Below are 27,815 nucleotides of genomic sequence, written 5' to 3' on the forward strand. Positions count from 1 at the left end.
TCATCAGACAGCATGAAAAATATAATTGCAATGACTTGAGTGTGCAATTTTTAGTTTATCAGATCATGAAGGATACACATATAACTCTTCACTCTCCTCCACTGACAGAAAGACGAGCGCATATGAGTCTTGAGTTTCCAAACCATACACCTTACAACCTTGGGATATGCACAAATAATTTCAGAAATGTCAGTTCAACTGAGGTGTGTAAGTAAAGGCTTCTCTGTTGACACGTCATTTGAATGCTGAGCAGATGACCTCTGCATTTATGAAGGTCTTGGAGAGAAACATGAAAATGCTCAATGTTTCTCAGCAGAGAACCAAACTCAACCCCCTCCCTCAAACACAAGTGCATTTACAAGCTGAATAACAAAATAATGGGCCTTTTTCATGCCTTCAGAACAATGCATTTCAGTTTCATTATAGAGCTTTAATTAAGATCATTACATAACTGCCCAAACATTACAAAAGGCAAACACAAAAAGTCATGTTATGATTCTCTGGACTTTAATGCAGATTCGACAGCCTGTTGACTATAAAATATTTGATGCTAATGACTTTTGTTATTCTGTTCTTCCAGACTGGAGACAGCAGTTAGCCTAGCACCCAAAGACGATGAGGAGAAAGCGAAAACGAAAGATGCAGTTGCAAAAACCCATAAGAAAAATGGACACATAAAACGCAGAGGAAGTAAACGCCACAGTCACCGGCAAGTTCAGAGGTCTGTATCTTCTAAAGCTGTGCCTCATACACACATCTTCATCAAAGATGTTTTGGTGTTTAGGAGTAACGTCTCGGGTTACGCATGTAAATATGGTTCCCCGAGAGGGGACGAGACGCTGTGTCCTCTTCTAGCGGACACTATGAGGACTGCTGCCAGCAGGACGGGTGTATATGGGAAGTATAAGAGGGCGCCTGCCGAACAGTCTCATAAGAGGACTGAAGGAGACGTGAAAACAGGCAACCCCTAGGCATGGTGAGAGGACTCAGCATCTCGTTTCCTCTCGGAGAACCATGGTTATATGTTATATCCGAGACGTTCCCCTTCTAAGGAACTCATGCTGCATCCTCTAGCAGACACAATGGGGAACGGAATGCCCACTCAGTCATGCCACAGCGCATGCCTGTTCACCTGGTAAGAGGTGCCACTGACGCCTGGGGCCACTCACATAACTCGGGAAAAATGGGGAACCCAGGCAATCAGGAGGGACACTCCATTAACCATGCTAAGAACACAGCTATCCTCAGAAGGCTATGTTAAAATGAGCTAAAGCAGCATGCAGGGTCCAGGGGGACCGCCCACTTAAAAACCCTGTAGGAATGGGGGGGGCATCCCCTGTCTAAGCTTAAGGAGTAAAGGGGGGTGGGCCATCTACTTAAAACCCTAACAAGAGAGACGGCTAGAAAAGGGCTCGGGGCTGCCTACTTGAAAAACCCTGATAAGGTGGGCAGCCCGACCACTGAGAGTATTTGAAAAAAAGGGAGAGACCAGACCTTCAGTCAATGGTTCGCCAGCAAGCAAAACACATAAGAACATAATAAGTCCAGCCTCAGAGCCCTATGTAAACAGTGGTCTAAAAACACTCTGGGGGAAGCATCAAGAAGTGTTAGAATCACAGCACGGTTTAGAACAGGAACGCTTCTCATCCAACACCTTCCTGAGATCCGCTCTCTTCCTCTTAGCGCTCACTGGACTCCAAGAGCGAGGAGGGGTGCGAGTGGCCATGCTACTCTTCTGATCCTGCCTATGATCCTCAAATCGAGACGGACCAGCCAGAGGTTTTAGAGGAAGACTTGGGACACAGGGAATGAACTTCCTTAAGGCAGTGGACTGCACCCTCGCCTCCCTGAACTTCTCAACCACCATCTCAATGGAAGTGCCAAAAAGCCCGGAAGGCGAAAGCGGAGCATCAAGAAGAAAGGCTTTCTCCTTCCTCCCAATGTCCGCAAGATTTAACCACAAATGCCTCTCCGTAGCCACCATTGCTGCTATCACATGCCCAATGGCAGCAGCAGTCTGTTTAGTGGTGCAAAGAACCACGTCTGTGGTGTGGCGCAGTTCCTCGACTGCCTCAGGGGACAAACCCTTGCCCTCATCTAGATCTCTAAGAAAGTCTGCTTGGTAAACTTGAAACACAGTCATAGTGTGCAAGGCTCCACCAGTTTGACCTGCCACCACATACGCCCTGCCATTCAGACGTGAGGTGGTCTGAAGCAGTCTGGATGCCAGAGCAGGAGTCTTTAAAGAAGACGACTCACCCTAGGAGAGATAGTTCCTCTACAGTACTGGGGGCATCTCCGCATATCCGTGCTCAGCCAGAACCTCAACATTAGTACAATCCGCATGCTGAAAAAGATGCAGTCGAGCCGAATATGGCCGGTCCCACAATCTCACTAACTCCATGTGGAGGTTTGGAAGAAAGGTGAGAAAACACTCGTCCAAACGGCCACGGGCGGGCTTCTGCTTTTCTCGTGACTAGACTAAATCAAAAAAATCTTTTGAAAGGTCCATACCCTTCTCAAATTTTTCTGCAAGCTCGACCTGCGAAACCCACGATCTGAGTCTACACTGTGCCTCAGCAGCAGCAGGACCCGAACGCAGAAGCTTGTCCCTCATCCTGAGAGAAGAGGGACAAACACGAACTTAGCTTTTTCATTGAGAATTTCTCACAATGAGCACATTCAGAGCCCTCGAGCACCGAACACGCGTGCTCCCCACCAAGACACATAACGCATAGATCGTGTGTGTCCTTTGGTGTCAGAAACCTAGGACATGGAGGCACACACTTTCTAAAATGCTCACTTGCCTTGGTTTTCTCCATAACGCCTTTGCACGCACTGTCAAACAAACGGCTCCTGAATACAACAAAAGTTGGTTACATGTTCGGCAGGCACCCTCTTATACTTCTGGGCACCCGCCTGTGACGTCACGGGCTACGTGAGCCAGTGGGACTGGAGTTGTTTCACACGTGCTTCAGACACTGGTCCTGCTGTCGGCAGTCCCCATAGTGTCCGCTAGAGGAAGCAGTGCGAGTTCCCGAGAAGGGGAAACACTTCAATATAAAGTATGCTTTTGCTGTTCTTGAAAAGAAACTATTTGTAGAGTCTCTGAAGGTAAAATAGCTGTTTTCCACCACCTTTGAAGTGCTTGAAAACAGCATGTGCTGTTGAAAATGTACAATTCAATCACAGTACCTTTGTATAGATAAATCTATTCAAATGTGAATTTTATTTTTGACCCCAGAGAAGATCAAACACATGAAAATATGAAGCACCAAATCCACTTCTAAACCATATCCTCACTCTATAAGCATGAATTAGAAACCCCAAACTTTAAAGCAAGGCAGGCACAAACACTCTTATCTCCTTGCCACAGTGTAAACATTCAGGTGTTGCTGGGATTTTTAACTCGGGTGTCTTTTATGGGGTCCTCTTCCTTCCCATCCACCAAAATTCAGACTCCACCTGGTGAAAGAAATTGATTCAGCATTGGATTCTTAACGCCATAATTCCACTGATACATTCAAAGTGTTCGTGATAATGCAGGGCACAAGCAGTGCATCAGTATGTAAAACAGGGAATACACCAGCTCAAGTGTTATCTTAAACATGCTAATCTCTAGGTGAGTTCATGCTCGGTTTTCTGCCAGAGAAGAGCATATGCAAAGACATTTTTTTGGTTGAGATGTTATAATCAAGCATACAAGAGCTGCTAAACAATGCAAGATCAAAGAATGATTAAGTCAGATCAAGCTAAACCTCTGAAATGCATAAACGGCTTTCCTTCATCACTACATCTGAAGAATCATAAATCATGTACATATACAGTTGTTTTAACATGCTTTCTTATCCAAATAAAAGAAACATCTCAAATGTGGAAAGTCTTATTGCATGGTGTCAATATCAGTCTCAAGCCCTCTGTCTTTCTGGGAAGACCCTTCTGTTTAAAGTATTTTATTAGTCCTGACAGTGCTTTCACAATGCAGGTGTGTCATCCTTTGGAGTGTGTCAGTAGTCAAAAGCTCTCTGTGTGATCTTTTGCTTGCACACTTTTCCTTTCATAACTTTCGCAATAAGCTTAAGCCTCTGTATTTTGATTTTGAGAATCATGGTGCAGTTTTTTTTTCCAAACCAGAAAGGTAAGTACATCAGTGCTGGCAATGTAAACAGCACTGAATCCCTCAGTGAAATGTCAGTTATCAATGTTGACAGCCTTTTAACTCTCTAACCATGTCTATTCTCCTGAGTGTGTCAGTGTTCGGTCTAACTCACAAAACGACCCTCTCCACGCTGTTCCTTCTGACAGCTGAAGTGATGGTAGCCATTAGGGGTGTGTTCGTTACCTGTGCGCCTTCAAGGTCAACTGAAACTGACAGAAAAACTTTAAAACCTGTAGAGCAAACCCACAATCTAAATAAAAGGCATAACTGGACACATCTTTGTGAAATTCACATTGGTCAGTGGATCAGATAGTGTTGCAGCAAAAGTTCAGTTTTACATCTAACAGGTTGATTTCAGAGCTGATTGGAACCAGGAATATCATGATATCAGATTTTCACTACAGAATTATAATGGCCAAAAGAATGTACAATAACAATATTATCCCAATATCTATAAAATGCTAAATCAATTCAAATGCTAAATCAGTCAAATTCATCTTTAACTTAGTTTTGTGTTTTCTCTTTTTTGGCCAATGAATCACATTCACAGTAACTTTTTCAGGTGTGGGTAGAGTGTCTCACTTTCGTCTTGTCATCTCCAACAACATAATTTTGTGCAGCAGTTGTAAATACACACTGCCTGGACTTTTTTTTTTTTTCACAGGCGACAACCAGTTTTAAGGTGCAGTTCCACCACCTACTATGCTGGATGTCAAACAGATAGTTATTGATGCTGGATTATTTACAATATTATCATATGTCTAGTATTTACACAATATCAATATTTCATTTTATTTTTTAAATATCACTGTTATTATCAATAAACTGACAGCAGTCCTTAGGAGAGCATTTTTGTCCGTAACTGGTGACATTTTTAAGGATAGTTTATTTAATCTTTTTTTTAAAGGGGTCATATGATGCGATTTCTATTTTTCCTTTCTCTTTGGCTCAACTTGGACAATTATCAGACTATATAAGTTTTTGTATTGTGAATTTTAATTATCATCAAAGCTCCAGAAGTGTATAGCACGCTGTATTTATTGAAAGGTTAACACTAGAACTACCGGAATTCTATAACTACTAGAATGGCCATAGCGGTCATGCTGACTGTTCATACTAGACTGAACTGAATGCCATTTTTGTCATATCATATTTACATTCGAAGCTTCTTTTGAGGTTTTACAATGAAGCTTTGAATGTCTGTTGTCATATGTTATGTCATCACCCTAAAAAATACAATATGTTTTGTAATATTTAATTGTGTACGAGCTACGTAGGCTACACCGCTCCTGAATGTGCGTGTCTCGCTTTGTGTCCAGCAAGCGGGAGAGCAAAAGTTTTGCACGCAGTGAAAATTTTGTTTTTGAAAGTCTAACAAAACAAATATGAACTGACGCGGAATATTTCTGTAGATAAAACATGTTGTGAATTTTGGAAATGATTACATACATCTTCTTTCAACACATTTTTACTTTTGTACTTTACAACGCTCTGGAGTTGTTGGAAATGTTTGGATCAGATGAACTGGAAACAATTCTATGCAGCCACCACTGAAATCGTGATCCATGAATAAATGGGTCTGTTATGATAGTATAGGTAATAATAAACATTGTCACTGTCGCTAAAAAAAAGCCTAATTAGTTTGTTTTATTTCACAATATCAGTCTTGTCGGGGCTAAAATTAGCCTATATTCATTAGTTATAGCATTACACTAGCATAAAAATAATAATAGCCATTATTATTATTATTATGGCTATTATGGCTATTTTATCATAACATTGAAGTAGACTATTATTGATAACAGCCAGGCTATAGTCTTCCAGCCTAACATACCTGGAGCTGTGACAGATTGAATGACAGCAGTTGTTGTATTGGAGGTGTCCACCCGGCATTTTTACGAACAAGAATTTTAGCGTAGAAATAGAATATAAAAACAACTAGAACAAAAGTTGCTAGGCAACAGTGACGTGCATCTTCGACTGCGGGAAAAATCTGCAAAAGCAGAAATTATACGCCTTCTGTAATGCGAACGGTCAATTTGACCGCTTTGGCCATTCAAGGTAGAAATACTCAGAACTCTTGTGTTTTGTAATTTTAATAAAATAACAATGTTACAATAAAATATACACACACTTAGGAAAAGTCAGGGTATTATAGTTATATGGGTTTTATTTCAACAAAGTTATTACATTTTAAAATTTTAAAACGGTCAAATGACTGCCTTGGTAGTTCTAGTGTTAATGTGAACACCAAAACTGCACACCAGTGGTGAAAACATATTGTAATGTGGTGTATGGGTTTTGTTTCTTGTTCATTGTTTTCATGTCTTTTATTTTGTAGTTAGGCCTTAGTCATGTTCTGTCATGTGATTCCCTTGTCTGTGTGTTATGTTCTGATTGGTTGTTTTAGTCATGTGTCTTGTGCTTATTGGTTTATGGTCTTGTCATGTGGTTATCAGTTCTGTTTTCTGATTGGTTGTCTTAGTCATGTGTCTTGTTTCCCATTGGTTTGTTCTTGTCATATGACCCTCATTGTCTGCTATAAGTAGCCATCATGTTGTCATTGTTCTTTGTCGTGTATTGAAGTTGTAACCCGCTGTAAAAATTAACTTAAATGATTTTAGCAAATGGCTGCAATATAACAAAGAGTGAAAAATTTAAGGGGGTCTGAATACTTTCCGTACCCACTGTATATATAGAATCTTTTTGATATGTGAATGAGACAAACATTGTTAAAAAAATTAGCTCTATCATGGTTAATTATAGTTTTAAATCTAAAACCAAAAAAAGTTATTTGAAATCAAGTAAATGTTAACTTGGGGGGAAAAAAAAGATATATAACTAAATGTATGCTATATAACTAAAAATAAATATAAAAACTGAACAAAAAAAATAATTTAAAATATTAAAATAATAATAGTATTTCAAAGATACTAAAATAACACTGTAATCCACTGTGATTCTTATGTAGAATAAGTGACTTTTCTGTATTTTGTCTAAAGCTGCACCAACCAAATCTCATTTACTCTGCCAGAAAAAGGGCAGGACCTAGATTAACTATTGTAGTGTTTGTGTGTGTGCATGTGCGCCTTTGTGTCGAGGGTGTAATGTGAAACAAAGGTTCCTAATTAAGTAGAAATGGTTAAAGCACTTGCTTTTCTGCTAATCAGCTTCTAATGCATTTCAGGCTTGCTAATGCAGCAATGGCTGGATGAACTGCCGTCCTATATCAGACCTAACAGCCTTTTCCACCCTCAGAGTAAGCAGCCCGCTCCCCTGCAAGCACATCCTCACAGTCTGCCTGACTGTCCGTCTGTGTTTTGATCCATCTAAATGGTTTCCTCTCAGTGCTCATATTGAATCACTGACTGGCTGGGCAAAGCCAAAGCTACAACAGTCTGTAATTCATCGACTGTCATGGACAGCACTCCCCTGTGTCTATGAAATATTATTATCCTCCTGTAGCGATGTGCCGCAAGAAGGAAATCTCATGGCCGCTGCCAATCTCACTGCCTTTAACATGCACCAGTCATGTGTATTTGTCATGGATATCCTGTATACCTTCTCCCATGCTTTAGGCTATATTTTCATTGCTGGCTGTCAGATGCATGTCATTCTTACAGTCTGAGATTTTTTAATGTGTATGTGTACAATATAAAGAGCTATTTAGTGTACACATACCTGCATGAAGGAAATAGCATTACATGTTCAATGTTTTATCCCTCCTACCTCCACTGTGCTAATTCTTATGAGACAAGCTCTTTTGGTCACAGAGCATTGTAAGCTTAAGATAGTGAGCTAAAATGAGTCTCTTTGATATAAATAGGGTCAGTATCAGAAAATCTGCCTTTGAAAATATTATAGAGGTCAGCTGTTCCGTTCCATGGGCCTTATCAGTGTTTGAATGGTACAGATTGGGGATTTTGAAGCATCTAATGGATTTTTTGGGGGGTTCAAAGGATTAAAAGTGATGGAAGGACATTACTTGATGTGGCTAAATAAGATAGGGGCAGCGGTAATAGTGTTTGCTTAGTCCAGATTTTCGGTCTTTATATTTGATAAATCCCCTTCGTTCAGGGGGTCGGAATTGTAACCTTTGCAATTAGCTTGAAAAATGCCTTTTACTCGTTCAGCTCGCCGCTTCCCTTCGATTTGAATCAGGAATATTGGTGGTTTGGGTAAAGCGTTTCATGCCTACTTTTGATAGAATCTTCTCTGTCGTCTTGATGGAACGAGAGTGGTGTGTCTTTGCTGCAATCAAAATAATAACAGTAGCGCACCATGCTTTAGTAAACATTGATGTGGCTAAATAAGATAGGGGCAGCAGTAATAGTGTTTGCTTATTCCAGATTTTCGGTCTTTACATTTGATAAATCCCCTTCGTTCAGGGGGTCGGAATTGTAACCTTTGCAATTAGCTTGAAAAATGCATTTTACTCGTTCAGCTCGCCGCTTCCCTTCGATTTGAATCAGGAATATTGGTGGTTTGGGTAAAGTGTTTCATGCCTACTTTTGATAGAATCTTCTCTGTCGTCTTGATGGAACGAGAGTGGTGTGTCTTTGCTGCAATCAAAATAATAACAGTAGCGCACCATGCTTTAGTAAACATTGAAAATGTGTGATATAAATGTCTGTTGTCTGTGTATAGTCTCCCTGTTGATGATTGCACTTGAATTGCTTGCCTGAGGAATCAAGACTCTCAGTAGTAGATGCAGTGTGGGATCTATTTTAAGCTTCAAATCCTTCCTTGCACTCCCCTAGATGTTATTGCCTTTAAAAGACGATTTTGAGATGACACCTCAGTGCTTTTGAAACAGCACACATGTCCCGCTCAGTCAGGACATGCCATCCATTCTCTGATCTTCTGCTTTGTTGATGCAGAAGTGTTGCTACTAAAAGTAAATTGATTTTAAAAGCTGCCTGTCATCTAACTGTCTGAGCATGCAGCTTTCTATTTCTCTCTCATTATTGCTGTCTTTTAAATCTCCTTCCTCTTTAACCTCTGTTTTTCCAAATGCCTTTTCTGTTCTTAAGTATTTAGATGTTTTAGGTGAAAGTCAAGGTTCATTGAAAAAATGTGCCTCTACCTACATTTTTAAACTCCAAAAACATATATTCCTATACATTTAATTCAATGTAGTTTCCAGCTGAAATGAACACTAGTGGCAATAAAACGCTAATTATTGATTATTAAAGAAGTAATTCCTTGCACGATACTATGTTTTGACCAAAGAACACTCTTACCATAGTGCATGATTTGTAAACGAATACATTTTGAGGTTTGCATCACATAACCAGCTCCATATGTATGGCTTTCTAACATAGTAAACATGCTTGGTCACTCACCTGGTACAAGGTTGCACTCGAGTATGAGTCCTGTGAAACACAAATCATGTTAAAAGAGCTCATAGATTTATAGAAACAAGCTCAAATGGAATGGTTGCTTCAGCAAATCCATTTTTATCTCACGTTTGCTTTAGTTAACATTGGTATCGCTTAGGTTTAGGGTATGATTTAGTTTGTGTAGTACATTATTTTCAAACATTATAGAACACTAACCTTTTATTCGGATGTTACATTTCTGAACAGCCACAAAACATAATAAAATATTGCTAGATTCAATTTCATCAGTTTCAGATTAAACTGAAAGCACTTTTAGCACCACTCACTGGAGATTTCACTTTGAATGTGTTTCGAGAAGTGTGCAAGAAGCAATGTAATGTCATTTTGCTGAAATGCCTCCACAGGCATGTTTTTTTCAATAAGCTTGTGTTGCTAATGTAGAACGGTGGACATGATTCAGCAGCACATCCAAGAATATTAGTTGTCTGTCTCTAGAAATAATTTTATGTACAGCTGTCTACTTCTTCCATTCCATTTTTACTGTTAGAAATCAATCAGTGTTTGATTAACTCAACCCTGATCTTTGCTTACAGTGAATGACTGGTCATTCATCAAGCTTTTACTATTGACTAATTGTCATTGTATGACCTAAAAAATGAAAATAGCAGAAACAGATTCAGAAAAATTTGTTCTCTTTTGTGTTTGCTTTTCCAGTGTCTCTTTTGATGCTGATCTGTCCCCTCGTCCGGTCCCTAAAGCAAAGAAAAAGAAGAAGAAGTCACAGAGGAAGAAGAGGAGACACAGGTCAGCCCACAAAACAAATGATCACATGTGACAACAATAATCTTTTATTCTGAGCATTCAACAAAACTGAAAATATCATGCAGTTCAGATAGATAGAACGATTTCATGCTGTATTTAATCAATATCCAACAACAGCTTTTAATTTTCACAAGTACATTAGTGAACAATAAACAGTGTGTTTGTGTCATAAAGTATCCAAGCACATGATGAATGTAATGACAATAGCCATTGAACAGAACAACTGTTCTCAGCTTGTTTCGCTTGAAGGGAAGGCTTTTACATTTAAATTTTAAATTTTAATTTTAGACACTCTAAAATGGGGGGGGTTCTGTGCCAACAGATTCTCACTCACGGAATCTCATTCACTTTAAAGGCCTCTCCAATCTGCAAAACAAACTGTATGTCTTCAATGCACGTCTACAATTTTTTTTATTTACCTCCTTATCATACACTACTGTTCAGAGGGTTAGGGTCAATAATATTTTTTAATGTTTTTGAAAGAAGTATTTTATGCTCACCAAGGTGGTATTTATTTGATTAAATATACAGTAAAAACAGTATTATTGTGAAATTTTATTACAATTTGAAATAACTGGTTTATATTTTAATGTATTTTAGATGTAATTTATATTCCTGTGGTGGCAAAGCTGAAATTTGAGCAGCCATTACTCCAGTCTTTACCCACATGATCCTTCAGAAATCATTCTAATATGCTGAATTGCTCAAGAAATATTTTTTTTATCAATGTTGAAAACATCTCTAGGTTACGTATGTGACCATGGTTCCCCGAGGGAACGCCTCTGCATATCGACGCTCTGAAGTAGTTGTGAAATCAGTCCAATGGAATGGTGAGACATCATGGGCTGGATGACATAGCGATCAGGAAGCTTAAAAGCATGTGCGGTGGAAACAGCGTCAGATTCTGATTTGTAAAGGAAGCGCTCGCAGGGACGCAGGAAGTATGGCAACGAGACGCAGCATCTAGTTCCCTCAGGGAACCATGGTTACATATGTAACCTAGGGACGTTCCCCTTCAGGAACTCCCACTGCGTCGGGATGCTTTGGGAACAGAATACCCACTTCACCATGCTTACAAATCCCTGCCTAGTGTGGAACACTACACAGCTAGGATGAGAGAACAGAGGAGCCAGGAGTGCCTCCCATGTCGAGGTTGTAAAACCTGACAAAAGTAAACAGGCTGTAAAACCTGACAAAAGTAAGCAGGGTGGACCAGCCCGCAGCATTGCAGATGTCATGCATTGACTCATATGCCAAAGATATTGCATCCACAATCCACTGACTTAAGGTTTGCTTGGTCGCCGGGAGACCTCTCTTGGGCGGACCAAAGCAAATTAATAACTGTTCAGACTTCCTCCACAGGGCAGCTCTGTGGACATAAGTGTCCAGTGCCCTGACTGGACAAACAAGATTATGCTTCTCCTGGTCCGGGTACCTAAAGGGAGGAGGACAGAAAGCCTGAAGCACAACGGGCCGTGGAACTAAGGTAGGCACCTTAGGCACATACCCTGGCCTAGGGTATAGGAATGCCTTAGCCATACCAGGCGCAAACTCCAGAAAGGAAGAGGCTACAGAGAGGGCCTGAAGGTCACCAACTCTCTTAAGGAAAGAGATGGCCAGTAAGAAAACAGTCTTAACTGTGAGGAACCTCTCCGGAACCTCCTCCGGGGGTTCAAAGGGAGGCTTACAGAGAGATTCTAAGACCATGGCCAGATCCCAGGACAGGACTCTAGCGTGCGAAGCAGGCCTCAGTCTCAAGGCACCACGGAGGAAAACGTGTAACCAATGGGTTTCTTCCCAATGACTGACCATCCAGAGGGGCATGGTAAGCAGCTATGGCCACCACGTACACCTCCAGGGTGGAAGGGGCTAACCCTGCGAAAAAACGTTCCTGCAGGAACTGCAGCACTGAACCAACTGGGTAGTTGACTGGGTCCAGCTGATGGTTGCCGCACCAAGAACCCACCAACACTGGGCCTTGAGACAGAAACCAAGGTTTCCTCCACATGTCTAAGGCACATAAGCATCGCCACGTGACCTTGATCATGCGAAGCGGGTTGCCCCTCGGGGAAAACCCCTTGGTTCTGAGCCATCACTGCAAGGGTCTCATGTACAGCAGGCCAAAAGGTATCATGTTGGATGCAGCTGCCATCAGACCCAAGAGTCTCTGAAAGTGTTTGACAGTGAGTTACTGGACCTAGCTTTACCCTCTTCACAACTGTGAGGATCGACTCGATCCGAGCAGGAGACAGATGTGCCTGCTTCGTGGTCGAATCCCACACCATGCCCAGGTGAGTGGTTCTCTGTACTGGAAAAAGCACACTTTTCTTGGCGTTCAGCCTTAACCCCAGCTCTCTCATATGGGCGAGGATGACATCTCAATGCAGAACCACCATCTGCTCCGAATAAGCTAATATCAACCAATCGTCGATATAATTGAGTATGCGGATGCCTTTGAGTCGCATAGGAGCCAGAGCAGCATCCATGCACTTGGTGAAAGTGCGAGGTGAGAGTGCTAGGCCGAAAGGAAGAAATCGATGTCGGTATGCTTCGCCCCCGAAAACAAACCTCAAGAACTTCCTGTGTTGAGGAAGGATGTAAATATGAAAGTGTGTGTCCTTTAGATCTATCGTGACAAACCAGTTCTGATGTGAGACACATTCTGTTTGAGCGTCAGGATTTTTAACCTGAGCCTCATGACTGAGCGGTTCAGCTGACGAAGATCTAAAATAGGACACAATCCCCCATCCTTCTTCAGAACAATGAAGTACCGGCTGTAGAACCCGGACTCTCTCTCAAGAGGAGGTACGATTTCTATGGCCTCCTTCCTCAGGAGAGGGTCTACTTCCGGTTCCATTACCAGAGTCTGCTCGGGGGCCAACCAGAGTGGGAATGACCCTGTGGAATCGAGGCGGACGAGAACCAAATTGGATTCTGTAGCCTCATTCTACAGCCAGCAGGACCCATTGAGACATGTTTGGCAGAAGTTTTCACGCTGCCAGATGGTCAACTAAGGGAATCAGTCTCTCAAGACTGACCTCTGGTGTACTTTGAGCAGTCAACTCGGTGCTCTGAAACAGATGACCGGCAGGGAACGACCGAGCTGGCTGCTCTAATAACCTCCTTGGAGGATGCGAGCCTCCCAAAACTGCTACGTTTCTGGGTGGACACTGAGACCTGTGCTCGCTGGAGACTGCTGTTCCCTGAAGCACCAAGGGTGGCAGGGTTTAAAGACCGATCTCCTGAGGGCACTGAGGAGAGGCAGGCACCATATGATGAGGTGTACACCACTCTTCCCCAGAGGGGCCTGACCTCAGAAGTCCAGCGCTACAAGCATCAGGACCTCTTGGCCGAAGCCTTCTTGACGAGAATGACGGTCTTCTTCCGCTGGAACCGCTGGAGCGCCGCCGCCTACTTCTTGGCCTCCTGAAACCTGTCGATGACAGAATTAACTGCGTTGCCGAACAGAAAGGGTGTCCAGCAGGAAGAACCTGTCTTTTGGTGGCCCAGAGAGACAAGTCTGCAGCCCAATGCAGTTCTTTAATGTCGCTGACCTTCACCTCCTCGCCCTTATCAGGGTCCTTGAGCAGGTCGGTTTATGAAGCCTGCAACAACGCCATGGTGTACAGACAAGCGCCAGCCTGACCTGCCGCCGTATACGCTTTACCCACCAAAGCAGAAGATGTTCTAAGAGGCTTGCTGGGTAATGCTGGGGCCTTGAGGGACTATGCTGACTCGGGAGACAGATAGCTTGCAAGTGTCTGCTCTACCTGAGCATGCTTCCGATCCCTGAGAGAGAGCACTTGATCTGGTGGGTGAGGGCGAGGAAAGAGACATGCACTTCTCCAACCCCTCCACCAGATCCACTTGCGATCCCCACGACCGCAGCCACTACTCTTTCTCGGCAGACACGGGACCCGAGCCACGATGAATGCTCACCAGGGTACCCTCCTCAATGAGCACACAATCTAAAATGCTGCTTGTCACTCTTTTTAACACTCTCCATAATAATGTGCACTGGCACAATACACACACACACACACACACATTCTCAAGACAGACAGAGACACATAGCGCTTACTGAAGAAGCAGAAGCTGACGCTGTTTCCACCGCACGTGCTTTTAAGCGTCGTGGTTGCTACGTCATGCCATTCCATTGGACTGATTTCACACATGCTTCAGAGCGTGGTCACGCGGAGGCCTTTCCAAAGTGTCCCAACGCAGCGTGACTTCCTAAAGGGGAACAGTTGTGCTCAGTTGATATTTTTGTGTAAAAGTTGTACATTGTTTCTATTTGGAAAATAAAAATTAATTTGAAACAGAATGAATAAAAAAAAAACATAAATTCAGTTCACATATCTTTTGAATTATATTCTAAATTAGTTGAAAGTATATTGAATTATATAAAACCCTTTGGAACACATTCCAAGATTTTCATATATGGGCAAAATATTCCAAAATATATGTGCTACTATAAAAAACTGAATGTTGTATGTATTTTCACTACACGTGACCATATTTGATCTTCCAGATCTCCCTCCTGCAGTCAATCACCTGTGAGGAAGAAGAAGAAAAAAAAGAGCTCAAAGAAAAGGAAGCGACATAGGTAGTGATTGATTTTCACATCAGATCATGTTTACAGGTTTGCTTTGGGTACACTATGCTGGTGTGGTTGTTTTGTGAAGACTGCCTTTAAAGTAATCTCCTCTCTGCCTCCAGGTCTGCCTCAAGGAAGGGACGACACAGGTAAATTTTATATTTATTTTATGTTTTGCTTGTTTTTAGTGCTCTTTCCTAGAATAAAGGGCACAGTGCTTTTCACAAAGTACAGATAATACCTGATGATTATTGTTAAGTGCTTTTAAGTAGTTTATGGCTCCCCAGAGGAAGATTTTATTGCCCAGAGTTCCTCTTTCATAGCTAATGAGATTGAATGGAGAGCTCAGTTATGTATCATTTAAGTATCCACTTTGTCTCAGATGTTTCTCCTAAAATTTGTTAAAAGATTAAAAAAAGCACAATTATTGACATACTGTAAGAATATAGGGATCTATACTTACCATATAGATTACACACAGAATCCATTTAATCTTATTGTTTTCTAGCAGAAACAGCAAAGTGAATTTTCTTTCCTATAAGACCTTTAATTTAATCCTAATCAATAGTTTTACTCCTATTTTTACAGTGGCTCGAGTCCCAGACATAAAAGAAAGGAGGACAAAAAGCATAAAAAGAGGTTGGTGATTTCAAAATGTGCCTTAATAATTTAAAACCCATCAGCTTACACTTCAGTTGAAAGTATTCAAGCACTGACAGTTTGAGTTATATTCATGTTCCTCTGTGGTTTATCCTTTAGTGTCAAAAGCTTAATGCATTCTACAGTATAAGTCACCTGCATGACCTCTCATGCACAAGAGTCACATATTCTAGGTTAGATTATGGAGTATTGACAGCCGCACTGTAGTGCACCTCAGCTCCTTTCAGAGAGTGCTGTTATTGGCTGCTATTGTCGTGTGGTCTCTCAAACTGAAGGAGGGCCAGTGCAGTCTGAGAGCAGCTCCTCACTGAAGCAGGCAAGCAGCCAGAGAGAGAAACACAAACCAATTTCACGGCACTAGTCTGCTACACACACAGCCAGAGAAGAAGTGCCTCGCTGAGGTTTTGTGAATGTGTTAAATCAGTCGATCTCAAGTGTTTTTGCTTCACAACCCAGGACTAAATTCTTTGTCCTTTGCAACTGAATTGCACTGAAAATGTTTACATAAGCTTTAATTCATCTCCGTCTTTACTTGATTTATTTTTACATTTTATGATATACTGATGCTGAGGACGATTTAGGAAATAGTCAGGACATGAGAATGTTAACGGCACAAATGGGTTTATTCCATCTGATTTATTTTTTTTCTGATGTGTTAAATGATAAGTTGATTTGGTGTTGCTTCATTTTTTTTTGGAAACCGTCAGTAATGCCATGAAAACATATAGTCTATATATATTTAACAAAAAAAATAGTACTCAAAAACCATATATTAATGTTTATCTCTTACTGGAATGTACTAGCTATAAAAGCTGCTGTTCAAATGAAGTTCCTTAACGTAAGTTAGGGAGGAGCGAGCCCATCTAATCTTTCAATCAACAGCCAGAGTATATAAGCAGCTGCTTACCTCTCTCCAGTCTCAGCTGTTCCAGCATCCCTCCACCTCCCCAAATCTCCACCTTCATCTTAGGTACCTTGCCCTTTGTAATCATCCTATATCAAGTCCCTGGAGGGAATATCAGAGCTCGAGTTGAAGCTGCTTCATCGAGCCCCTCGTCAGTGGACAGCAAGCCAAATAAGTTTACACTCAATTTCCTTAAGATTATATGGGCAAACTAACTCGTTAAAGTGTATTAATTAATCTCAATCTTTTAAACATGGTCTGCTCTTTCTTAATGTATAGTTTGTTGGGCAGCTAAATTCAATTTTAAACTTTAATTGAAAACATTCAGCAATCTGATGTGAATCTGCACTCAACTGCTGAACGTGACTAAACTGTCTCCATTTCAGACTCAATTAACACTGTTTTACATGTGCCCCCTTAAATTATAACACTTCAGAGACATTCACACAAAAAGCCCTAACTCTTGCTAGGTGTCACGATGGGGGTAGATGAGGCACACAGCGAAGAGGAAATCCAAAGGTGAGTCTTTTATTAACAATCCAAGAGGGTAACACTGACGAACATAGGATAAAAACTCCACAACGTAACTTTAACCAAAGACAAGGGAACTGAGGAAAACACTGGGCTTATAAACACATGGAACGTAATCAGGGAGAACAGAAACAGGTGAGGAGTGAGGAGTAATCAATCAAAACATGTGAACAGACAGTTCACAGACAGTGAACATGTGGACAGTTCAGGTTGCCGTGGCGGAGCTGGTAGCTCAGGAGGCCATGGCGGATCCTCCGTGGGCTATACTCGGGAACTGGAGCCCTCCGTGGGCTATACTCAGGAACTGGAGCCCTCCGTGGGCTATACTCAGGAACTGGAGCCCACTCTGGGCTGGATTCGGGGACTGGGAAAAACTTACGAGGAGCTGGCACTGGAGCGAACTTAGGGGCTGGAGCCGACATTGGAGCGAGCTCTGGGGCTGGAGCAGACACTGGAGCGCGCCTAGGGACTAGAACCAACCGCCTTCTCCTCAAATTACCCTCTAGGCTCGGGGTGAAAGGCACGGCTGGCGGGCTTGCCATTGCGATGACCGGCGGGCTTGGGGCAATGGCTGCCGGCGGGCTTGACTTCGTAGCGGCCGGCGACCTAGGGACCAGAACCAACCGCCTTCTCCTCCACAGATTCCCCTCTAGGCTCGGGGTGACCTTTGTACCAGGAGAGAGTCACATGACTCACATTCACCACTGAACACACCAATGAACAATTCTGCTGTGATGATGAAGAAGGTTGCGGTGACCGGCTGGCTTTTGTCAATGGCGGCCGGCGGGCTTGACAACGGCACGGCTGGCAGGCCTATCTTCAGAGCGGCCGGTGGGCTCGTCTTCGGAGTGGCGAAACATGCGGCTGTTTCCATGCCGCGGGGGAAAAAACAGGAAAACAAAAACGATTCACAAAGGCGGAAAACAAACACGGGGGAAAAAACGCCTCTTACTTTCAGATTTTACGGTCTTGCGTTCTGTCACGATGTGGGTAGATGAGGCACACAGCGAAGGGCGAATCCAAAGGTGAGTCTTTTATTAACAATCCAAGAGGGTAACACTGACGAACATAGGATAAAACTCCACAACGTAACTTTAAAGGGAAGGCAAGACAAGGGAACTGAGGAAAACACAGGGCTTATAAACACATGGAACGTAATCAGGGAGAACATAAACAGGTGAGGAGTAATCAATCAAAACAAGTGAACAGAATAAACGATGATTAACTAAATGAGAACATGAACTGAACTAAATAGAGGCAAACAGGAACTAAACAGAAACAAACATGTGACACTAGGGTGTTATGTCATGTTTTTTTATTGTCTTATGGCATTGTAATTACTCTTTCGGCTCACTGCTTGCTAGGGTTGGGCCGATAGACAATGCCATCGTCCATCGCCGATGGCTGACAGACATCACGATGTTGAGCCGGCATTGTGATTCCCCACACATCCTCCCCACCACAGTGACCCCAAGCCCCCACAACAATCCACAGCCCTACTGCTTGCGCTCTCTTTCTTTCTCTATCACTCCCATGATAACATAAGAGGTGTAATGGAAATGTAATGTAAATTTGAATCTTGATGTTGCTGTCCCAGCACAAAATAGCATAAAATGTGGGTGAGAGTTAATTTCTTGCATGTATATCTCTGTTGGTTACCCTTCAGGGCTGGGAGCCACTCTCATCGCAGACACCGGCGCTGGAAAGCAGAAATTAGGAGTTCTTCCAGCATGGAAAACAGGTACAGTTGTGACCTTATGACTGAATAATTGGGAAAAGGCCACATTTAAATGTAAAATTCAGTGGAAATCCTTGGCTGAGTCTAAAACCGAAGGCAGCTGCTGTCCTGTCCAGTCTATCAGTGGCACTATACCATCACATCTAATGGTCTAAAACCAATTCAAGTAAGAATAGAATACAACAAAATCCTAAGTTGACATGCATGTTAATTTATACAAACATTACCACATTCATATGAATTAGAACATTCTTATTCTGAAAGTTTTAAATGAATGTTCCAAAAAATAAAAATGTTTTGGTGTTTTTGGAGAATGTTGGGGGTCAGAGATATTCATGGCTTCATGCTGGCCAGTCAGGTTTTTTATCTTATCAGTGAGCATCCGGTGCCACTGTCGTGATGACTGATAAAGGTAGAGGTGACACAGAGGAAACTCTTTTATCTGCCTCTCACAGCTGATGTCCAACATTTGGCGTGTAGATCAATGGAAACGGGAAAGGGAATGAAATTTGAGCTCTCGCCCCCGTGAACGGTTTCAAATCTTTGGAGTAGGTTGTGGGGTGATGGGGTTGAGGTACTGTAGAGGTGTAGCACTGTAGGGAATAGTGATGAAATAAAGTTTCAGTTTTTCTTTGATAGTAAGTATCAGTGGCCATGTACAAGTTAGAACGTTGGAGTACATGCTTCCTTATTGCACAAATGAGTATAATTTATGAGATGTAAAATAAGACCATTTTGTTCTGGGTCAAATGCGTATTTTTGAAAATACATTTTGAATTAGATGAACGCATCAGAGTAATCACAGACACAGTTTTTCATGCATTAAATTGGCCTCAAAGGCTCTCCCAGGTGTCACCACTCTGATTACTCATCAGTCCTTCATACAAAGACACTCTCATTCATTCATCACACAATTTCTGCCTTTTTCGGGAGTGGAGAAAAACGAGCTCAGATTTCAAATTGAACTAATCTTAAACTGGAGATGATTGCTTTTAAATCCCTAACTGATCTCTCCATTATTTGGAATTTCATAGGGATATTCAAAGGACGAAATCATTATAGAAAGAGAGCACAGTGAAGCTTTACATGGTTTCATGAGTTGAAAAGGCACAGAGAGCCCACTCACGCAACACAACAGGAACAATGGTCATCAGTTCCCATTCCAGTGAATCCTCATTCACTTCACAAAGACCTATTACAGATAAGCTATGTCCTGAGCTGGTATAATTGGCATGTCCTTTCATAGGAAACCATTTTATTCCGACTTAAGCTTGTGCAGATGAGAGGAACTAGACGATCATGGAAGACAATGAAATAGAAGTCTGCATGTCGCCAGTTGTTTAAGTGAATGGACATTAGCTGGATCTCTCTTCAATTACTATTTCAGCAGCAATATAATATCGGTAGATTCAAAAGCTTTTGCTTAATAATTTCTTTTGACAAAGTGCTTAATTTTACACTTTTTGCCACTTTCTTTGATGCTTCTCCCAGTGACAGTGAGAGTGACATTTTCCATGTTAACCTGTGGAGGATTCACCTTTCCACCTCACTGCCTATAGAAAGGGAAAACTGACAGATGACTATTATACCTTTGCTGTTCCACATTATAATTTTATTGCTACTGTTGTAAAGGAAAGGTGCTGTGAGCATTATCTTGATAAACTAAAATGGTTCTTCTTACAGTGCTATGTATATTTAATGTGAATATGAATATTTTAATTCCTCATTGAGGTGAAGGGGCATTAACAATGATTTATTGTGCTTTATGTATATAGATCTGAAGATTGTGAAAAATCTGGTTTCCAAGACAGTGGCCATTCTTCAGCTGTCCATGGAGGCAATGCATGCAGGTCGGCAATCAAGCTGACCAGTAAAATCTCATCTAAGTGCTGCTGCCACTTTTCTGAAAGCACCGTAAGTGTTTCTGATGGCTACCTGATGCGCTTACAATGCCGAACTCTTGGTCAGTTTAAGGCCCTCATGAAACCATTGATTTCATTTTGCTTAATAGGTGTCAAGACCAAAAGTTTGTTAACTAATGCATTTGAAAGTCAGCTAGTGCACATTTTCCCCCATGGGAAAATATTTGTTGTGATTTATATGACTTTCTTGCTTGTTTTTCAGTTCTTTTACAATAGCTGTGGGTAGGATTTGCATTGAAGCTAGCCATAGTTAAGGCATAGCACTTTTAACAGATGAAGTTTTTCTAGAGTCCTTTTTGTTTTGAAAGTTGGCTAATATTGCATTGCCATTTCCTTTTTAATGGGAACAATAATCACCATTGTAGCAATGCCTTTGAGTGAGGTTATTTGTGTCGTTGGGATTTTTAACCAACATGAGATTTGCATATTGCACACATGGTTGACACACAATTTAAACTTAAGTTAATTAACTTTTTAATGAGAGTGCTTTTCGAGTGTTTTCCACTCTTAGTAATTACACTTGTTAAAAGTGACATGCAACCTACTGCCACACTCTAAATGCATGCACTCCAACCAGAAATATCAAACATCATTCAATGAATAAAAGTTCACCATCACTAAAGAACATGGTCCTGGGGAGTAATCATATAATATCATAATTGAATGTTAATAATTAACATAAACCTATATGCTGCATCATGGATTTTCTAACATTACTTTCAGAAAGCTTTTAAATAAACTTTTGTATCATAGCTTTGAAGCTTTCAGTGATCGTCTGAATGCGTGGCAGATAAATCACTTTTCCTGACATAATCATTAAAGTTACACTAATTACATTCTCTAGTCTTTTAATCATTGCTAATATGTTTTGTCTTGTGCTATAATATTTAAAGATTGTCTAGTGTGTGAATAAAATATTCCTTCCACTGATTTTTAATTTGTTTTCTGAAAGTTCTTAAACTACAGATGTTCACATTAATGTCTCTTTTTTTTTTGTCTTTCTTTTGAAGAAAAAAAAATATGTATTTTTTGAGATACAATTTATTGCATGGTTGGTTAGCAATGGCCTCTTTCTGTTTTAGTAAAGCATGCTTTGCTCTGGTGTGGTTTGTTTCATATACTGAAGCTTGCAAAAAGCTGATGCCCTAGAGAATAAAATCTATACATAACCTGCACATAATTGTTTTTGTCTCACTTCACAGCTAGATCATTACAAATAACCACCGGGCTCTCTCACAGTTGTGCAAATTCTACCATAAACCAGAGTTTGATTACTTTTTGTGCAACTGTAGCAAGCTAGAATTTCACTGAAGTTTAGCTGCTTCTTTCCATTTTCCATGAAAGGTGTAGAGTCTATTTATTCCATCAGTTCCACAAAAGAAAATAGCTAATTTAAGACCTACAGGTGCACAACAAAGGTAAAGAAAAAGGCTCATGCCGGTATGTGGTAGAGTGGAGTTGGATTTAAAGAAGAGAGGGTTATTGTCTTTTTCTTGCACTTTACCACTCTAATGATGCACTTATGTCACCCGCTCTTCCTTTTTTCTTACACCTTACCTACTTAAGGAGGAAGTCTTGATTGGTAAGTCGATGCTATCCGCAGATTCAGGGACTTACTGTAGGCCGCTGGTGGACAGTAAAACCTCTTCCGACAGGGGGCTAAAGCAGAAACATGTTATTTTTGTTTTTCTCAAGGATTTACATAGTTAGAGTGATGGAGATATTTCTTTTGTCTGCAACCCTTTTCATATAATTATATTATTTTTTACTTAAGCCCATTCTGTGATGTCTGTTCAATGTTCTTTAAAGGAAAAATACTTTCAAATTGGGGGATTTCTGTTTCCTTTTACTCTCCCTTTCTTCGTACATAAAAGTAGCTGGAAGTTTATTCATGTAGGTTCTTTTTTTCTCTTTTTTGATCTGGATGTTTCTTTAATTGTCCTCTTTCATTAGCATTGGTTCATTGTTTATTTTCTCTCTTCAGTCTCTATTTCATTAGTTATTTACATAGAGTGATGGAGATATTTATTTTGTCTGCAACCCTTTTCATATAATTATATTATTTTTTACTTAAGCCCATTCTGTGATGTCTGTTCAATGTTCTTTAAAGGAAAAATACTTTCAAATTGGGGGATTTCTGTTTCCTTTTACTCTCCCTTTCTTCGAACATAAAAGTAGCTGGAAGTTTATTCATGTAGGTTCTTTTTTTCTCTTTTTTGATCTGGATGTTTCTTTAATTGTCCTCTTTCATTAGCATTGGTTCATTGTTTATTTTCTCTCTTCAGTCTCTATTTCATTAGTTTCTTTTGTTAGAGTACTTGCTTTGTTCTTCTCCTTTTCAAATTTCTCGCATGCGACAGATTTGCATGGCATTTTTTAATCTTTTAGTTTCTGTCCCAAAAAACTTGATTAATTTCCTTTCTGCGCTCTGTAGGGACATTTGTGCCTTTTAAAGAGTACTCAAACTGCATCATGCAGGTATCAGATTTTTGATGTGGCCTTGTTTTTCTTTAGAAAAACAACAACTTTGCTTTGTCTGCTTGCAGGTCTCACCATCACGTTCTGGGGTTGAGGATTTAAACAAAATGGTGATCGTCCAGGACTCAATATCCAATAAGGGCAAAGGACATGCAGATTACGATTCGGGAAATGACACGTCCTCTCCGCTGTCAAGTAAAACAGGCATCACAAAATCAAAGGTTACTGGAAACGGAAAGTTCTTGTGTCAGGATCTGACATCTCCTGAGAAGCTTAGGCTAGCCTATGGGGACAATGCCTCAGATTCAGGCAACTCACTAACCAGCTATGACTCTCTGGGTAAACCAGTGGTCAAAGAAAATACCCTACACAGCTCTGACTTCAACAAGCTCAAACGGTGAGGCTGTTTTGAATGTATTTTACATCAGCTTTACATCTGTCTGAATTGATTCTATTACAATTAGAAAAAGTGTAAGTAAAAAATAATATATGGTATTCATCAAATGTATCACTGTTTAACATGCCATTAGACCATGACAAGTACATTAACAATATCTTAATTTTGGGTGTAGGTTCAGCTTCCATTTCACTCTTGACATATTACCACTGCTGAGTGACTTTTCAAGTTAATAAAATAAAACAAAATGAAGCCAAACATGGATTGTTTGTTTTTTAGCCCAAACATATTTTTTTATTAAATTTAAAATAAAACTAAAGGAAGAATGAGAAATATTACTTGGCAACTGGCTGAAATAATTTTAATTTTTATATTTTATTTCCGTTTGTAGATTTAGTTTTAGTTAACAATAGTAACCCTGGTACAGAGTGCAATCTCTCTCTGCAGCTATGCAGATCTTCTATTATATTTTGAAGTATTAAAGTAAAGGTCTAAAATAATTTCCCTCTTATAATTGCAGTGAAAAAACGGGCAGGTACTCTGATTTGGAGAAGACACAGCCTCTGGGTCTCATCACTGATAGGACTCGGAGTCCGTCTTCTGATAGATATCAGGATCGAACGAGGTCCCGCAGCAGAAGCATATCATTCCAAAGCAGATACTCAGGGCGCTATTCCAGAAGCCGATCCCAGTCCTCAGGGAGAAGGTGGGTCACACAGCTGCTATTTATTATAGAAACCACAACTCTGATTTGAAGCTTTTGATTTAGTTGCAAACTTGTATTTTTGTATCTGACTATATCATCTCCCTCGGCTCATTTACAGATCATATTCCCGTTCGTCCAGTTACTCCCTGGATTCACGGAGAGACAGTCTGTCTAGTGCGAGCAGTTACCGCAGTCTAAATTACTCACGGTGCACACCAGACAGGTGAATTTCAGCTGAAAGAAGATGTGTAATTTTATCTAAAATAATTGTTTGACAATGACTGTAAAATTAACGAAATTTGTTATTAAACACATACATTCTCACATCTCTTTTATGTGTGGATGAAAAGGTTTCGAGAGCGGAAAAGGGACTGCAGTTCCTGCAAGAGTAGAAAGCACAGCAGGAGAAGACCTTGTTCCCCAATGAGGAAGAGAAGAAGAGATTCCCCCAGTCACCTGGAAGCCCGTAGAATTACAAGGTCTGTTCTTACAGAACTACTAGTGTTATGACACAAGCTAACAACCTACTGTATGAATCACAAAAGGGAAGTGCTCCGCTGATCTTTCTTTGGAGATCAGTAAACAAAGATAGTTTACATATTTTTTCTAAACCTTTCTGCACTGATTGTGGAGAAAAATCTGTAGAAACCTGAGGAATGGATTTAAACGTGGAAAAATATTTAAACTAAGCTGAGAGTATTTTAGTAGAATTGGTAGCTGAATTATCAAATTAGCGAAAATATAATTTATTTTTTTGTTTGTTTAAATATTTAAAAAGCAATTGGCAGAAATGTCAGGCATTCAAATTCTTTCTGCTCACATCCTCAAGATGTGTGTGTGTGTGTGTGTGTGTATATTTTTTTTGATAAAATGAAAGTTCAAAAGAACAGCATTTATTTGAAATATTTTGTATAACTGTCTTTACTGTCACTTTTGATCAATACAATGCATCCTTGCTGTGCTGTATATATGTATTAATTTCTGCTTAACCCCAAACATTTTTTTAACACGAACATGTATAGCCTATTATTATATATTATTGATCAAATAAATGCAGCCATAAGAGGCTGCTTTCAAAAACCTTACCGATCCCAAACTTTTGAATGGTAGTGTTTATACATATGGACAAGTCATTTTGTGATTTTTTTTTTTTTTCAATTTAAAATGATTTATTAATATGTCATTGCTTGTATTCTCTTTCCACATGCCTTCCTGTCCTGCACAGTGCCAGAAAGAGGCCGATCCCCTACTACCGTCCCAGTCCCTCCGTCAGCAGCCGATCCTCCAGTCTCCTGTCCTGGCGCCTGTTTTCTCTCAGTCGCAGTCGAACTCGCAGTCGTTCACGGAGTCGCAGCCGCAGCCGCAGTCACACTTATTCTTCATACAGGAGCTACAGTCGCAGCTCATCATGGAACTCTATATATAGCAAACGCAGTCGCAGTCGGAGCAGAAGCTATGACTCAATGGTGAGCTATAGCAGAGCCCGTCGCTAATTTACGGATGAACCAGATGCCGGAATGCTGAGCTACAGCACAATCCCAGGATCGCGTCTTACTGTAACTGGAAGTGAAATGGAGCAGCACTGAGAACATGCTGTGCTTAGATGTGGAACACCAGCCAGTGACAGGATCATCTGCTCAGTGTCAGATAAGACTGAAGCTTTCCATATTGTTGTGTACTAAACTGTGTGCTTTCATCCATCCTGCTCAAAGGAAAACTTGTCTATCAATCATAAAGCCTGTTGTTGTAGGAAGGACTGGACCGGAGGTTTCGATATGTATGCTGCAATCAGTGAGTTCTGCTATACCTTGTTTTGCTCATAGGTGTGAGGATATTGTTATTAATTTATCAAAACAGCCATAGTAGATAAAAGGAAGTGCAGGGTTGCTCATGAGACACTCATAACCCATGTATGAATCTATTGTATTTTTGTAGTGTTTTCTTTTTTATAGGATATGTCAAAAGTGCTTGAGGAGAAAGATTTATTGCTTTCATAAGAGCTTTTACTGAGAGCAGCCGCTTCTGTGTTGCACACACTTTTGAAAAATGTGCCATCCGAATCGGCCCCACTGGCAAACGCACACCCCATCAGCCCAAATGCCAGCTTTGTTTATCTTCTGTTGAACTGGAAAACAATTCAAATGTCACTGCCCGTGATGGAGATGATGATGATGGTGGTGGACAATCAAAATGCAGGTGGGAACAGTTTTGCGGGTCCAGCTGTCCGTACTGTTACCAAATATGTTAAAGTACATATTAATCTTGCAGACCTCAAGAGACAGAATGAAGATATTTTTATCCATTGGATTCAAGGCTGCATCTGAGTGAACAAAGAAAAGGTACATTTTCCCTGTCCTATTGTTTCCAAGATTCAAAGCACTGCTATACTTAATTATTATTATTATTATTATTATTATTATTATTATTTTTGAAATGCATAACCCTTGAGCTGTGTTAAATTATTTATTATTTTAATGCCTAGCTTTTTTGTATTTTTAACTGTCATTATTTCTTTTGGGTCTGCAAATAGTGAGGTACAGATATTTTATTATTTAGATCTCTTGAATTATTTATAAGATAAAACTTTTGATATTCACATAGCTAACTTTTGTTGTTGTTGTTGTTGTTTATATCATTTATTTCTGACTTGTTTCTATTCATTTTCCTCAAAACCCCACAGTTTAAACATCCAGTCCTGAACTAATCTAATCACACACTTATTACACATATTGTAAATGACGATGATATTTATAAATATGAATATTTTATAAAGCATATTTATTGGTTGTACATCAGTGCAACAGCAGAGAAACTAGTACAGACTGGGATAAATGAAGATGGCTGTCATAAGAAATCAGTCAGAGTGGCTAGATCAAGGATTTTTTTTAAAGGATCAAAGATATATATTTGGTGTGCGATACAGCTTGATGAAACGGCGTGTAAAAATCATCACCTTCATTGCGACAGATGATGGCAGTTTCTTTGTTTCTGTGTCATAAAGTCTATTTGAATGCTTGTTAAACGAAGGCATGGTGATCTCTATGCACTGTATATTATTAGCTGTCTGACTGTTGTGAATTCTGACACTTGTACAGATAAGTTGTAGAGGAAGGGGGAAAAACTTGAAGTGTATCACAAACGATTTATCTTCTTGAATTCATCTTGTTCTCTCGTCTCAAAACGTAAATGAGTTTAGTAAATGCATATGTAAATCTGTTGTGTAAATATGCAAACGTTTAGTGTGGCAATATTAGGCATGGGCTTTATTTATTGAGATGGAGTAGTGGTACTGACTGTTTACAAGGCTGGTTTTCTAATTTACATAATTTGCATTCCGTCTAAAAACAAAACATGATAAAATGTTGCCATGAATCCAACCTATTTTACAAAATCCAAGTCAAAACATGCTACAGAGGATGCCATTGGCTTCTGTAATTGCAAAAAAATGATTGCAATATCCTGTAATACAAGTAATTAATTTATTTTTGCACAGAATGAATGGTAAAGATATAAAGCAAGTGTGTCTTTGTTTTAGTGCAAAGTTAAAAATCTCAATGCA

The 27,815-nt window shown here is 40.3% G+C and overlaps 1 protein-coding gene across 1 annotated transcript in view; it reads left to right on the plus strand.

Annotated features, from left to right (window-relative positions):
- LOC107755869 (serine/arginine repetitive matrix protein 4) overlaps positions 1–26,655 on the plus strand; it is a 74,024-nt gene extending 47,369 nt beyond the window's left edge. Inside the window, exons 2-13 of the mRNA XM_016572824.1 lie at positions 581–721; positions 10,216–10,305; positions 14,855–14,929; positions 15,043–15,069; positions 15,509–15,559; positions 18,682–18,756; positions 20,529–20,667; positions 23,222–23,550; positions 24,071–24,256; positions 24,375–24,479; positions 24,607–24,735; positions 25,482–26,655. Of these exons, the coding sequence (XP_016428310.1) occupies positions 581–721; positions 10,216–10,305; positions 14,855–14,929; positions 15,043–15,069; positions 15,509–15,559; positions 18,682–18,756; positions 20,529–20,667; positions 23,222–23,550; positions 24,071–24,256; positions 24,375–24,479; positions 24,607–24,735; positions 25,482–25,749 (1,615 nt within the window). The 3' untranslated portion in view covers positions 25,750–26,655. The remainder of the gene's footprint in view (positions 1–580; positions 722–10,215; positions 10,306–14,854; positions 14,930–15,042; positions 15,070–15,508; positions 15,560–18,681; positions 18,757–20,528; positions 20,668–23,221; positions 23,551–24,070; positions 24,257–24,374; positions 24,480–24,606; positions 24,736–25,481) is intronic.
- Positions 26,656–27,815: the final 1,160 nt, after the last annotated feature.

The sequence above is a fragment of the Sinocyclocheilus rhinocerous genome, unplaced genomic scaffold, assembly GCF_001515625.1.
Source record: "Sinocyclocheilus rhinocerous isolate Xijiao unplaced genomic scaffold, SAMN03320098_v1.1 scaffold352, whole genome shotgun sequence".
Lineage (NCBI taxonomy): Eukaryota > Metazoa > Chordata > Actinopteri > Cypriniformes > Cyprinidae > Sinocyclocheilus > Sinocyclocheilus rhinocerous.